Here is a 15,137-nt window from a genome sequence, read left to right on the forward strand (position 1 = left end):
AGCACAGTTACCCGTAATGAAAATTAGCCAATTGTGCCATTTCAGTAGTATGTCTTCAGACCAGTAGCTCATTAAAATTGATACCCTGGAAGATGAATGACTAATACGTATGTTCCAATTTAGTGAGGTGGCCACAAAAACTTCCATTAAATGTGAGACAAATAAGCAGGATAAAGGAATATGATCCGAATGCTTTAATTTGACTTCAAGGGTGCGTGTCAACAAAATAATGGAATAGGGCAGGTAACTCAAAATCTCAAGTCAAATAAATTGGGAAATGTTTATTGTCAAAGTAAGAGAAAGATCAGGAATAAAATGAATGAAATAGTGATGAATATTGAATTAATACTCCTGGGATTGAGACTTGCTGGATTTTCCACTCTTGCCAGCATCACCAGTCTTCTTGGGGAGAAGAACAGCCTGAATATTGGGCAGGACACCACCCTGGGCAATTGTCACACCTGACAATAACTTGTTCAATTCTTCGTCGTTCCTGATGGCAAGTTGAAGATGCCTGGGAATAATCCTGGAACAAATTACGTTAATTGATAAAGAGTTGCGAATACCAAAAATCCAATAACACCAAACCAAAATTTTCAATCATACCTAGACTTCTTGTTGTCCCTGGCAGCATTTCCAGCCAACTCAAGAACTTCAGCAGCAAGATACTCCATCACGGCAGCAAGATAGACTGGAGCACCAGCACCCACTCGCTCAGCATAGTTTCCTTTGCGCAACAGTCTGTGAATACGACCAACTGGGAATTGCAGCCCAGCTCTGTTGGAACGGGACTTTGCCTTGGTCTTGACCTTGCCTGAGGGGAAAAAAATCAACATTTAATATGGTTGTAGGAGCAAAAGCAAAAGCATATTGTTGAAGTAACACTACTTTGGTTAACTGACAAACATCCTGCCAATACAGCGAGATGTAATAGTGTCGCATGTGAAGAGAATTTAAATTAGCAGAATAAAACCAAGTCGAGGAAATAATTGAATCCAAAGACTTGGTACAAAATTACCTACATCCCGATTCAAGAACGCGCATTAAGGTTAGGTCAAATGGGCCAATAACGAACAGGATAATTATTGGAGAAGATGACTGTTTCAAGATTCGATTCTGCTATATACGTGTGAGTAAGTAGTTCGGTAGTCAAGAAACTGAGCGATGAGTATATGGTGAAACCGTGGACTAAGACTAGGCCACTACATTTAGGGTAAAATTTGCGAAGAGTCTGAGCCTAGAAATACCAGTTCAATAGCCGAAATGGAGCGGAGAAACCTAAACTGTAACAAAAGTTCATTATCTAATAAAGCAACTTACCTCCTTTTCCACGGCCAGACATGATGAGATTGGGAAAGATTGACGGACTAACAAAGAATGGAATGGACGCACAAACGTCTTTGTCGACGGCTACCGGGCAACTGACAATGGGGTCCTTGCTTTGCAACCGCCAAGCCAACAACCCGCCAAAACGCCGGCGATTACAGTGTTGCCAAGTTGAATGATGGCGGTGGCGAGCCGCGAGCCGGCAGATGGGACTATGATGGATGGGGACGCTAGTTAATTTAGCACTTTGCGTTGCTTCATTTACAAAAAACAAAAGGTTCGACTAGTGAAACTAAAAGAGCACGACAGAGGCATGCGAAGGAAGCTTCTTTCGTGGTCAAAAGTTATTCTCTCATCTCTACCCAACTTCTCGTAGCCGGAAACAGAAGGAGAACGAGAACGACGGGAACCGGAACTAAAAGAATATATGGTATTATATTCTCATACTCCACAAACAGGACAAGACTACCACCATTACAACATAAAGATAGACTGGGAAAGCTGTCTCTGTTTACTTTGTAATTTTTCTGCTGAAAGTCATTATTATTACTCTTAGTTCTGTTTGCGTCACTATGATAACTGTCCAGATTTCAAAAGACGGGAAACCTCTCATTTGGAGTGCTGAGGGTAATTTTCATGTTTTGAATTTATTTATAATTTACCAATTTATTTATAATTATAAGTCTAATGAAGAAAAGCATGTTGTCCAGTTACAGTTTTTCTCTATGTTTTTGTAGAATGGATCAGATTACGTGAAGAGTATCGTATTGTTGGTGGATTAATTGGTGTTTTGCCAAACCTTCCCAATCAAGAAGTGTTAAATGGGTTGCCCATGAGTCTTCTCCCAGAAGAAACGACGTTGCTCTTAGAGAAAAATATTATTTGCCTTAAAACATTCCCTTCTCTGTCTCGGTGCCCTGGTGAAGGAGTAGTAAAAGCATTTAAACACCATTGCCGGTCTGTTCAAGTCGAGCAGGTAAGGTATTCTTTTATTTCTCTTCTTTTAGAAACTAAGAGCTTGCATTTTTCTTGCTGACCCTTTTGAACAATGATTTCTTTACTTGCAGGCTGATCAGATGAAAGAAGAGCGTAAGTCAGCATTACTGGGCCTTGTGGACAAAATAGTAGAAGGAAGACGACGAAAACGTCTTGGCTTAGATACAAAAAAGAAAAGAAAAAAGGGTAAATCAGCTGAAAACACAGACAATGATGCAGAAGAGAAAGAGAAGATAGTTGAATTACTCAAACCCATTGAAGAAATAGAGCGCAAAACTGTGCTAGATGAAGAACTTGCCAAGATTCCTCCATTGTCAAGAGAAAACACTCTTGTTCAAACTTTCACAAGTCAGTAAATATTAAGTACAAAACAAGATTTCTAGTGGAAAGCTATTCAAGCCGTTAAGCTTACCGTATTTGTGTTTTTTTTTAAATAATAAATTTATGTGGTAATTTCAGCTTATCCTTGGTTGTCTCCTGAAGATGCATGTCCTGTCAATTGGACATTCCCTTCAAATGAGGAGGAAAGAACTAGGTATCTAACTTTCAAAGATTTATGGACAAAAGGTTTCTACATAACAACAGGCCACAAATTTGGAGGAGATTTTCTAGTATACCCAGGTAATTGCCCATATACCAAATTTATTCAATTCTAAACAGCACTCTTCTAATTTTTAAAGCAGAAAGTTGTGGGGCTACTTAGATTGAGTACCTATGGGTCTTATGGGAGCATTTCCAGAGACTTACCTGTAAAATTTGGAGTGGGGATAAGAATTGAATAAATATGGTTATCATTACTTGAATTATGATTGTACAACATTTAATTGACTTGTGTTTTTGCACAGGTGATCCTGTCAAGTTTCACTCTCACTTCATAGTGGTTTGTGTTTCTTATACTAACAGCATGTCTGTCCATCAGTTGATTTCCTATGGCAGATTGGGATCCTCTGTAAGAAAGACTGTTGTACTTGCATCATTGCCTCAAGATTCATCTGAAGTGAAGTTTCAGTCCATTAAATGGGCTGGTTCTTCTGCTGTACCTTTTAGTTAAAGAGATTGCTGACTGTCTCTGTTCTGTTTTTAAGGCTTTGTTCAGTTTATGATCATGGTACATGGACCATGGTACAAGATTAGGTAATACATATGTTAAATTAAAGTTTTATTTATAGAGGAAAATTATTTTATTTTCATGTCAAGCAACATACACACTACTCCTCTTATGTGAAGTAAAGGAAGAAACAAAAATATATATTAGGAAAAGAAAATCAGTTCCCAGGATTTAAGTGCTGCGGTGTAGCTGTTTTAAAATGAAAAACCTAATGATTGCTGACATAGGGAGCCTTTGACAATCATATCTTCCGTCATTGTTACACAAGTGACAAAGATCCATCAAGAATTGGTCATATTGTAGTACAATGACATAAGTGTCTGTTCGTCACCAAGACGTGGGTTGTCACTGTATTACAAATTGATCAATTCTTGATGAATCTCTGTTACTTGGGAAATCTAACAGCAATAATAATATTCCAGTGGACTGAGCACAATAACAACAAGGTGTTCACTTTCTTCCAGAATCATCACATTTGGTTCCTTCTTCAAATACAACACTACAAATAAAATTACTGAATTGGAATTTCCCATTCAGAAAAATTAGATAATTAAGGTTCCTCAGGTCTACAATCGGTCTATTCAAAGTCTTGTAGTTTTGACATTTTTGACTGGGTTTACACCACCTTTAATATGAAAACTGCAAAATTTTAATCAGAACTGGACTAACTATACTATTGACACTCTTGAACATGACATGGATGAAATGAAACCAATTCTCAATAACTATTTGACTTTAGTGCTGAAATGACCTATACAATGAAATGTTAAAATGATTGTGGTTAAAAAAACACCTCAACATTAAGCACATCTAAGAATGATCTGTGGAATTGAATACAATATGCTTTTCATCTATAACCAGCACTCATACAAAAATAATGTGTTAGCTATGTTGATGCTCTGAACCAATTAATCATGCACCCTAAAAGTTAAGTTTGTGCCACTTGGCACACTCAAACACATGTATTGTGGGTACATGTTAAATTTTACAAAGTAACACTTTAAAACGTCATTATACAATTCTTTGTCTGAGCGTCAAATATTTCAGATACATTGAACTTTCCCACAAGAAGCTTTTTGATGAGTTGAAACTTATTGAGTTGAATGAGTTAATGAGTTGAAACTACTTTTATGGCTTTGCAGTCCTCAAGAAATTAAGATAGAAATCATGTACAGATAGACAATTGGTAATGATTCCCAACATTAGACCCCCTACAATTTTGAGCATGTTGTTTTTCTATTCCTCGGCTTTGGCAATGAAACAACACTGAATAGCATTTCTACACAACTACTACAACAGTAGCTGCTTCAAATCAAATGTTAGTTCTAGATGATTGTTAGTGGGAAAATGTGCCTAGCAAAACACAAGGTATACTAACAAAATACCTATGTACCCTTATACCTCAATAATTCAAGGAAACTCATTTGTAACTTCCATGGCCATCGAGCATAAATATGTATATATAGAAATATATAAATATTTATATGCAAGTATTTAAGTAGGTATTTACATAAATTTTCAAACAAGGAAAATAAACCAAATATACAGCAGAAATCTAGATGCTACATTACACATATGATTGGCACCAGAAAATCTTATACTGGAAAGTGTTAATAAGAAACTGAATTTCTACATGTTTCTGAAAGTAAACCTTCAGTCCTGTTTCAGTTTTCAGAAATGCTTGCTGTGCAAATTATAAAAATAAACAAAACAAGAGGTGATTGCTGGGCAAACCACTCAAAAATTTCTGTTTTTTGTCCTGAAGTTCAACTAAAATCATCATATTTTTCCCCACCTTCCATCCCCGTCAATAATAGTATAAAGTGGCCTTCTCTCAGCTACAAGTAGCAAGGGAGACCATCTCCATGACAGACTGATAGAAATTCATAATTGACAACCATTTCCACTTTGAGGGCCCAGAAGTTACTTCCTCTTGAACTGTAGGCTCCTGATGATGACATCAGTTATTGTCACTGGTCAAAATTAGTCCTCTTGACTGTCAGAAATGATGTCAGGAGAGCATCATATGACATTCCATGTGATGTCATTTCTGACAGTCAAGAGAACTAAATTTTGACCGGTGATGTCATCTAATATAATTGTGACCAATTTCTGTCCTACAAGTCAGTGCTACTCACAAAACTGCAACTTATTTAGATGACATCTCAAGACATTGTTGGTTGCAAACAACTAAAGATAGAGTGAACTGGATCTATATTCAAGAGGCTTCTCTAAGATATTAGGCAAACTACATTGAACCTAGTAAAAATAGACATAAAAAATTCTGGTCCCATGACAGGGATTGTGACCAACAGAGGCGAAATTAGCATACTTTTGAACAAAAAACAGAAAAACTACCATCTTACATGAAAGGCTTGGTGCTAAAATGTATCCCAAACTAAAATTTAAATTTTAGTGCTTAAGTATGGAATTATATTACGAAGTGGCTTGATACATTAAAGATAGAATCAGTCCTCTGCAATCTCTTGTAAAGAGTATAGGCAGACCCATTCTACAGTTGCCAAGTCTGATACACAAAAAGCATAGAACACAGAATTACATAAAATAAAAGGTTTGGCAAAAGATTTCTACAATGTTATTGCAAACAGCATAAGACTTGAGTCATTGGCGGATAGGCACAAGAAAGAGTTAAGGCCAACATAATATTCAGCTATCTCATGGGTCAACCCCAACAGTGAAAAATGTCAGTCTAAGAATGTCTTAAAAGTATTTTGTAAATGTCCTACCTAAATTACATCTTTGTGGGGCTAGAAACAATAATAAAAGGCTTTCTACAAAAGAAGTCATTTAGCTGAGCCTAACTTCCAGCATATGATCTATTATTGAGTTGGTGATGTAGAGATAGATATTGTTTTACTAATCTAAACTTACTGCCAAGTTAAGCAGTGTTTGGGGATGCCAGAGTCACAAACAGAAACAGACTCAATGAATGCTTACGTACCCTGTAAAAGGAAGACAGGGCGGGAAAAAAGGAAAATTGCACCAGGCACAAACTTTCCATTGCAAAGTGCCGTATGATAGCTGAAGCTGATGGAAGAGGGAGCCATGGCTTAAAATTAAATAAATTAAATTTGTTCCAAAGCAAATGACTTCAATACAAGCATTAAATGTTTGGAGCCTTGCCGTAATATAGTGTTTAAAATAAAATGAACTCTATCTACAAGAGTATCAAGAATTACTAACTCAGAATTTAATTTAAAATTAAACTTACTAAGGTTCATAGTATTTCAAAATATTTTCCCTGTTTTTACTCCTCTTTAATTCTTTCCTTTCAGAGAAGGAGTGCAGTATAATCAGAATTACAATACTTTTGTGCACACATCTCGCACTACAAAAGCATATCCGATACAGACAAGCAGACAGGACACTTCAACATAGATCCAAGCATTGAACCGATTTAATAATTCATAAAATCCTTAAAATAAAAATTCATTAAGTATTCATAATAAAATTGAGGGAACAAAGTGGGACGTGTATGTCAGCTTTGGAATTTTTAAAAAAATAAATGAACTAATGTTTAAGATGTAACAGGAATGGTATCTTGAATTGGTAACATACCTGCATTTAAAATATGATGGAATGTGTTCAGTGTGCATATTACGGCTAAAGATTTGATGGCCATGCCCAAGAAAACTAATGAAACATGAGAAATAAATTACGTGTGCTCATGTATATGTTAGAAAAATGAGCCAGAAAGCAAATTAGTATGACACCTTTGGGAAATGAACTGATATTAAGGATATAACAACAGTTTGTTAATTACTGACAATTAGCACGCAGTAGATTAGGGACTAAAAATTGCCAAAAACCATACCATGAGAAAATAAAAGCACAAAAATAGAATTTTTTTAAAAAGGAAACAACAAAATGAATAAATATGTGAATTGAGCCAGTAATTATGTTATTTAATGTACATAAATATTTAACTCTTTATTTACAACCCATTTTATTGCTTGCTAGAGCAAAGGTCCATACTTGATAATAATATCTATATTTACATTTACAACAAATGTATAAAGAGCAGGGCTTCCTATTTAAATTGACATTGGCAAGAACAAGTAAAGGCAACAACTGACTCTCAAACATATTCTCGCCCAAACTTCAGTATCTGAAACCGTACTCATTAAACGTTCACTCAATAATATTTACAGCATAATTTGAACTTCTGATACAAACAATAGTACGGTAGGTAGGCCACAAAACATCACAATGAGAAAAAGCCGGAGTATCAACATAATTCAAATGTACAACAAAACCAACACATAAAATTGATGAAGTTAAAATTACAACAATCTCAACTACAAGCCCAGAACATGAAGGCTGAAGAGAATGTTAGGGTTCGTGTGTTTTTATCCAGACATACCTTCATATTTACAAATATAAAGCTACTGGTTCTGCCAATTTTTGTTAAAAAACAGGAAAGACTGACTTGCTTGTTTGAACTAGAATGCCAACTGTCCTCCCAGCTGTGGAAAAAGTAGTACAAAACCAACCCAACAAACAACACTCATCCTGACAATCCTGCATACTAAAACATGCAATCCATCACACCTGCCAAGCTTGAACTTAAAGACAAAATCTCATTGAGTGTCTAACGGACGATAGCATTTTCAGTCTTGGACCACTGGCAGCTAAGAGAAAGGACTGACCTCACCTCATAGTTTATGGTTTGATGTGAGCCACGTCAGTCCTTCATATAGTCCATCACCTGTTGTGGCACAGGAGGGCTGAACATACCAATTGCGGTCTCTTATACGTGTTAGCCCAAGTTTCTCCTGAATTTCATGGGGTTTCATAGCTGTTTAAACATAGGAATTTTTGATCAGAATCAATAAAGTGTGACATAAACAAAATTTACGGAGTGGAATAAGTGAAAGACTTACCATCCGGGAGATCTTGCTTATTTGCAAAAATAAGAATGATAGCATCCCTCATTTCTCTATCATTGATAATACGATGTAATTCCTGACGAGCTTCATCAATACGATCTCGATCAGCACAATCCACAACAAATATCAAACCTTGAGTTCCTGTGTAGTAGTGTCGCCAAAGTGGTCTAATTTTGTCTTGCCCTCCCACATCCTGAAAATTAAATGATTGTATAAAACAAATGTTATTGAGAATGAATTGAAAGAGTCCAACAAACTAAGTATCTCATACTGACCCAAACATTAAATTTAACATTTTTATAAGTAACTGTTTCTACATTGAAGCCCACGGTGGGAATTGTTGTAACTGACTGCCCAAGTTTCATTTTGTACAGAATAGCTGCAAAATAATTAAGGAAACAACAAGAAGAGATATGAAAGTGAAGATACAAACTGAACTAATTACATTCCAAATTAGGAATACAAGAGAAGCTGCGAAAAATAAAGGATACTTGTTTTTCCTGCTGCATCTAGGCCTAACATTAATATTCGCATTTCCTTGTTGCCAAAAATTTTGGACAGAATTTTGCCCATCCTGTCCGACTAGGCCTCCGTACAGTTTCTTCACTGAAAATTTAAAAACAGCATTCATTAGTCCATTAAAAGCCAAAAAATTATAAACAAACAAAAACCAAGCTCATGCTTCACATTTTCATGACTTAGAATCTCAAGAGCCTGCTGCTCATTTCCAGCCTTATCAGCACTACACTCATGCTAACAAGTTAAGTGAGGTGGGGGAAGAATTGAAGCTGGGAGGGGGATAAACCAGAAGCAAGGACATTGGAAGGTTGATAAAGGAGGTAATGAGGAGTGCAAACAAACTCAAAAAGGGGCAAGGAGAGCATGGGAATTCATTGTTTTGGATGAAGTCTCCACTATTTTATTTATAGGGGGTGTACTCTTTTAATCTGAAAAACAATGTGGGAAAATTAAAAAGAACTACAATACAGATGCTAATAAATTAGAGAAAATTTATCCAATGTTGACTGCAGAGGTCTAGCTGATAACAGGGAATGTAACAATTTTAAAAATAATGTGCCCATGACATTAGAGAAGGCACAAAGAACAAGGAAATATAAATAAAAAGCAGTCATATAACTAAAAAGCAGGTAGGAAAGATGAAACAATGAATAACCAGAGTATTTGTCATATCCAATCATACAATGTTTCTTTCTCCTTTTTTTGACATGTGTCAAGTCGACCGGGTGATTGGAGGTTAGGATGAATTTTACAAAGATTTCCTGCCTTCGTTCTTGCATCGAAAAACAAGCTGCCTTCGCAACACAGCGACAGCATTACAAGGATACTAAGACATATTCCGTCCCAAACTAGAATAGTTTCGTAACGTGGCTAGTATGCGAGAATCACAACAAACCACTCCCCTCAAATCAACTATGTATCCTAATGTACGAGCGGTTACCTTTAAAAAGATTCGATGTGGACCAAGTGGCACACTAAATCATGGAATTTGACACGAGATACTTGTGTTTCAAAAGATTGGAATGAACAGAAAAAGACATTTTCAAAAGAAAACACTCTAAAACTGGAAGATTGATTAGTTAGTTAGGCTTAGCCGTGGCGACCCATGGCGGTTAGGGTCACATAACGGGTTTTCGTGAGTAGTCGCGTCAGAAGTGGGACGATTATAATAGAATTTAAAGCTTGTCAGAACAAAACGTTCTGAGACTAACCCACGCCCTTACCAGTAAACATTTACAAACTCTTCATTCATTAAAAATAAGAGACGTCTGCCACAAATATCATCGTAGTGGCAAAACTTTGCAGACCGTACCGCACTCTGTGGGCAGAAATCTTACGCTTGCGTTTGAATCAACGGAAAGCACGGTCCATTGGGTTCTAACGAGGGAACGGTGAAAACCATTTCAAAAACCCCCAAACTTTTGGAATTTTGAAAAAATTACCCCTATTGATCGGCCTCTTCTCAACCTAACGATGCGAAAAAATGTTTCACCGACTCGTGAGTCTAAACGTTCAATAAAAATGCGATATGAAGAATCAAGAACTCCATGGTGTTTTGTTTTTGTTGTTTGTTGCTCTTTGTGTTTATTTCCCCCTTTGAAAAGCTTTCTGCTGTGTGGAAGCGGTAAAGTCACTATTTCAGATTTGATTTTCCTCGCGCCTCACAGACTGATTTCTGGTTTTAGAAGTATCATAAGTACCACAATAAATCTGTTCAAGAAATCTAGTAGCATTTTATTGATTCATTCGTTTCTGAGAAGTCAGTTTGACATAAGTTTAGATTCCGATGATATGGCAGCACTGCAACTCCCCACCCTCCCAAAATTCAGTCGGATCATCCTGTACTATGTTTACACCGCGGGGGCTAGCCCGTGCTATGTCGGTGGTGGGGGAAGTTGGCACCGGCGTAAACGGCGCGTGGCCAGCGGAGGCTAGCCGCTCGCTAGCACGCGCTAGCCTGCCCCCCTCCACCGCTCTGCTTGGTCTAGCCCCGGAGTAAACGCGTTTCGCCCGGGCTATCTCCGGCTGGACTTTTAAAATACCCGATATTTGTGTATTGCACTTGGCATTTCGGTGTGGCTTTCGTACCCCAACAGGAAATAATTCCCCTATTCGACCCAGAGCTTCAATTCTCACTATCCTCTTCAATATACCTTGATATATTTAAGATACTGTAAATATTTCAAAAATTGTTGCTATCACGTATATCCTAAAGATAAATGATGTGAGTAGTAAAGAGTTAAATATTTTACACCCGCTGATTTGCAGACCGTGTACCGGGAGAAGTATTTTACCCTAAAATACTTGGTTTGATCGTCGAGATTTGAAAACCGCGCTCTTTTTCATCAGCTGGCCCACACGGGGTAAACGCACCGCCGCCAGCCCGAGCTAGCGCTGGCCCGGGCCAGCGTTCTACGGCGTAAACATAGTACTGCCTTTCGGCGATGGTGGAGAAAGCATAGTTGACGCCATCTTGCAGTGAAATTTTCCTATCGGCCACGTTTTGCTCTAGATTATTCCGTACGAAATGTTTAGGAAACTTCTTTTGCCTGTCGGTGTTGCCCTCAAAAATACTTTTTGCGAACGGGCAGTTTCCAATGTCGTCGGTTGTTCCCTGAAGTCGGGGGTTAGGGTCATAACGTTGAGTCCCACCTCAACGGGTTTGCACACATCCTCGTCTCTACGTCTTGGGAGAAAAGACAGGAAAGCTGACGGTAGATATGTGCCGAAAGAAATGACTGCCACAGGCGAACGCTCTTCTATTTTGGAATCCCGGACTCCCAGGTGAGTTATAGCCGACCGAATTTGCCTGTTTCCCTGCTAGGTAGCGACCTCCTTTGTTGCTTCGTCCTTTCCTAGAGAAGTCTGCCACGAAGTCTGCCACGCTGCATGCTTTGCCTCCTTTTTTGAAGTAATTTCTTCTGCATTGTCTGCGATTTCCTATCAGTATCCTGTGTCTACCCAGCCAGCCCTAGGGATACTCTATCTCTTTGAATTCACATTGTACTTATTTTTCCCTTGCTGTTGGCTTTGTCCTTGAGATGCCCTACCTGTCCTATAAGACATTTTATTCTGAAATTGGCCTGGTCATCCTCGGCTGCAAGGCATGCCTCAGTACCATTTTTCATCTGGCTAGTTGTTAGTCTATTGGTTTCTCTGAAGTCCCCTACCACAATTGAAGATCTTTTGCAATCGACCTTGTTCTTCGTGTTCTATTCCATTCCTCCTCAAGTCATGTACGAAAACCTTTTTGTATTGTTCTATCCGTCTCGTGGTATTTCATGTGGAACCACCATTTGAGGATCCATAGGTCATGCCGACAGTTTTGAATCCAAATATCTCTCACTCTCAGAGGTATAGTCTTTATACAGTGTCATATTATCAACAATTTTTGTCATTTCTTGGTTTGGTGTTTATGGTATTGTACTATCTGGGGCTCTTCGTGTTTATATTTAATTATCTAAGCAACAGATATAAGGGATCCACTTTTCACAAGAACATTTGCTGTTCGTACGTGTTACTATGAATGGTTGTAGGGTATCTATTAATAGGGCTCATCTTGTGTTTCGCAACACACTGTTTCCATTGAACTTTCAATCCATTACAGTTAAACTAATATGTTTCTTGTTAATACTCATTTTTAAGAGAAAGAAATTTTTTTCAAATTGACTCCAGTTTTGTTGCGTGTATTGAAGGAATAGGGAAAATGTATACATCATTGTCTTTTAGTTTATGTTGGTGTATTACTACTTCGTCTTCAAGAAGGGACTTAATCATCTTCCTGATTTGTTCTCCTCAAACCTTTGCTAGATTTTTATCTTCTGCACACACATCAAATGATGCATTTAAAAATATTTTTCATTATATTAAAAAAAAAATTCTTTGTTTTTCTTGTTTTAACAGGATTGATGATAGATTTCCTGATCTAAATTTACCAACTAAGGTCTTCAATGGAGTTATGTTCAAAGATTTGCCAATTCTCAATGTGAAAGCTACAATGAACAATACTATCATGACTGTTACTGATCCTAATGGTGAGTCTGTTTTGCTTTCTATCTCAAAAGTGTACATGGGTTTATCTGCATCTAATATTTTATTAAATTGTTCTGTTTTCTTTTTAATTCCTATTTTAGGTGCTTGTAACCTAATAAGGTCATGTGGCTATGATGGGTTTAAGAATGCCCGAAAGGGTACAAATGTTGCAGCTCAAGCAACTGCCTTCACACTTGGAAAGGTTTGTTTCGCATATATATTATCTAGCTTTCATAGTGTCACTATGAGCTTGTACTTACAATAGTAGCAATCCCACACCGAGTTCTTATTTTCACTTTTCAATTTTACAGAAAATGGCACAGAGAGGTTTCAAAACCGTTCGAGCAAGAGTGCAAGGACTAGGGCCTGGTAGATTGGTAAGTGTCACTCTATGAAATGTTCCTATCATTATTCCCCTGAAACTGCTCCATATCTTAATACTTTTCATGCCCTTTGTATTTTTCAGGCGTCACTTAAAGGCTTAACTTTAGCTGGTATTGAAATAGTCTCCATTACTGACAACACCCCAGTTTCATGGAATCCCCCAAGAGCTCGCAAGCGGAGAAGGTTGTGAAAGGTTCTTCGTTATTTCTTTATCTGTAAATGTGATTGTATTATTGTGAACGGATTAAGCATTAAGTCAAATACTGCACCTTTTGATGTCATCTGTCAACACTCCAAGCAACACCGGTAAGTTTTCACAAAAGCACTGAGAAAAAGGGAAGACCTCTGATTCTCTTTAAAGGAACCCACTCAATATTGGTGGATTAGCAAATTCTGGAATTATGTGCCATTTTACGGTGTCCAAAGAATAATGCCTCAGTTACTGTTCTTTTGCTTTATTATTATTATTCTCTATGAACCAATTGAGCTCATTAATAAATGGGAGATGAGATGAAGTTTCAGTTAAATCAGATAAAAGTAAGTGTAGGGAAGGTGTCATGAACACCTGTACTTTTTCAATTTAAACTTCACCCTCATTTTTATATTTCTTGGACTATGTCTTGAAGTTTTTGAAAAGAGAACAAAGATTTCAGTTTTGATGTTTTGCTGTATTGTTCCTGTCATGCAATCAGAAGTTTTTCAAGTGTTTGTCAAATACCTAGTCAAATAGTAAATAAGCTTGCTCTTGAAGCTAAATAAATCAGAATCTTGAAAACTTTTGAATTTTTATTGATGATCCCTTTAAGTTTATATTACTTCAAAAAAGTATCTTACAAAATTGATTGCAAATTAGTGAAATTTGAGGTAGTTCTGAGCATTTTACATAGTTCAATGCTATTGGGTATTCTTTCAGACCTTTCTTAGTTTTAAAGAAGGGAAACTGTCATTGCACACTGTAGAAGTAATTGTTACATATTCCAATGATGGTAATTCCAAATTGTTGCATCAATTATTCCAGTTTGCTTTAAAGGAGAGTGTTGCTCTTCCATTGAAATGAATTCTTCATCTCCATCCAATACAAATGTTGCAAATTTATTAACATAATTTATGTTTTAGGGATCATTATTAATGTGTGTTTGGAATATTTTCTGACAGTTTGTGTGACAAAGGTATGGAGACAAATGAGCATGTCTTAGTAAATAAGCAGTATTTTTTTCTATTCCTGTATTCTCTCTTTTTTAAAAAAACATCTCATTGTTATGCCTTTAAGTCTTTTTTAAAAATTTCAAACTGTTAAACTTTGAGCAAGTATTGCATTTATTAGATGTGATTGCTGCTTGTTGAAAGGTTTCCCTCTGTGAAGTTGATATAAGTAAGTGCAATTGTCCTTTTTGTACTGTGGTGAAACTTACATATTGTTGTATGAGAGGTTGCTGAAGCAAAGAGGGCGATATTGGTCAGCTCTCAGTCATCTAAAGACTGATTGGTTTGGTCAATCAACTGTGATATTTTAGTGTACCTGATACTCTTAGAAGTTAATGGCACGCACTGTTAACTCATGTTCTTACATATAAATAAAAATTGACATGTTATTTACATGTGTTTCTTGAATTTTCATGGAAGTTAGCACTTCAAGGGCTTGGTAGCTTTACATTGTAGGATACCAAACGGACTGAAATTCTACTAACTCTTTCTGTGTTGAGGGCACTACTACATCGTGGTAATGTTGCTTGTTGAAGTTTGAATTTCGCGCTGGCGTAGCGGTGTTGCCGGTTTTACTACGACCTTTAGATGCCCCATACAACGTTGCTACGTCGCATTGTGACGAAGTGACCAGGCAAAAATGCAGTGTAGCTAAAATT

General features: G+C 37.1%; 4 protein-coding genes across 8 annotated transcripts; 2 read left to right on the forward strand and 2 right to left on the reverse strand.

The window, feature by feature from the left end:
• Positions 1–266: 266 nt before the first annotated feature.
• On the reverse strand, positions 267–1,513 carry LOC113212485 (histone H2A). The gene is made up of 3 exons (XM_026431199.2): positions 1,321–1,513; positions 607–814; positions 267–526 (listed from the first exon to the last, which is right to left on the reverse strand). The coding sequence occupies exons 1-3, from the start codon at positions 1,340–1,342 to the stop codon at positions 343–345; spliced, it is 414 nt and encodes a 137-aa protein (XP_026286984.1). The 5' UTR covers positions 1,343–1,513; the 3' UTR covers positions 267–342.
• Positions 1,514–1,645: 132 nt separating this feature from the next.
• On the forward strand, positions 1,646–3,498 carry LOC113212482 (tRNA-splicing endonuclease subunit Sen34). 3 transcript variants are annotated; one of them, XM_052266132.1, is made up of 5 exons: positions 1,646–1,953; positions 2,037–2,302; positions 2,394–2,670; positions 2,782–2,943; positions 3,168–3,498. In XM_052266132.1, exons 1-5 carry the CDS (start codon positions 1,899–1,901, stop codon positions 3,371–3,373), a joined length of 966 nt encoding a protein of 321 aa, XP_052122092.1. In that variant the 5' UTR covers positions 1,646–1,898; the 3' UTR covers positions 3,374–3,498. The 3 variants fall into 3 exon arrangements, with proteins under 3 accessions (XP_052122092.1, XP_052122093.1, XP_026286978.1); XM_052266133.1 differs by having other exon boundaries at positions 2,043–2,302; XM_026431193.2 differs by having other exon boundaries at positions 1,653–1,953; positions 2,064–2,302.
• Positions 3,499–7,335: 3,837 nt separating this feature from the next.
• On the reverse strand, positions 7,336–10,242 carry LOC113212484 (ADP-ribosylation factor 6). Of its 3 annotated transcripts, none has more exons than XM_026431195.2 (5): positions 10,083–10,242; positions 8,832–8,946; positions 8,616–8,719; positions 8,335–8,533; positions 7,336–8,249 (listed from the first exon to the last, which is right to left on the reverse strand). In XM_026431195.2, the coding sequence occupies exons 2-5, from the start codon at positions 8,911–8,913 to the stop codon at positions 8,107–8,109; spliced, it is 528 nt and encodes a 175-aa protein (XP_026286980.1). In that variant the 5' UTR covers positions 8,914–8,946; positions 10,083–10,242; the 3' UTR covers positions 7,336–8,106. The 3 variants fall into 3 exon arrangements, with proteins under 3 accessions (XP_026286980.1, XP_026286981.1, XP_026286982.1); XM_026431196.2 differs by lacking the exon at positions 10,083–10,242 and adding an exon at positions 9,800–10,010; XM_026431197.2 differs by lacking the exon at positions 10,083–10,242 and adding an exon at positions 9,028–9,047.
• Positions 10,243–11,288: 1,046 nt separating this feature from the next.
• On the forward strand, positions 11,289–14,871 carry LOC113212483 (28S ribosomal protein S11, mitochondrial). The gene is made up of 5 exons (XM_026431194.2): positions 11,289–11,643; positions 12,763–12,893; positions 12,993–13,093; positions 13,203–13,268; positions 13,358–14,871. Exons 1-5 carry the CDS (start codon positions 11,387–11,389, stop codon positions 13,463–13,465), a joined length of 663 nt encoding a protein of 220 aa, XP_026286979.2. The 5' UTR covers positions 11,289–11,386; the 3' UTR covers positions 13,466–14,871.
• Positions 14,872–15,137: the final 266 nt, after the last annotated feature.

Source organism: Frankliniella occidentalis, unplaced genomic scaffold, assembly GCF_000697945.3.
Source record: "Frankliniella occidentalis isolate FOCC.00 unplaced genomic scaffold, Focc_3.1 Scaffold35, whole genome shotgun sequence".
NCBI classification, from domain to species: Eukaryota; Metazoa; Arthropoda; class Insecta; order Thysanoptera; family Thripidae; genus Frankliniella; species Frankliniella occidentalis.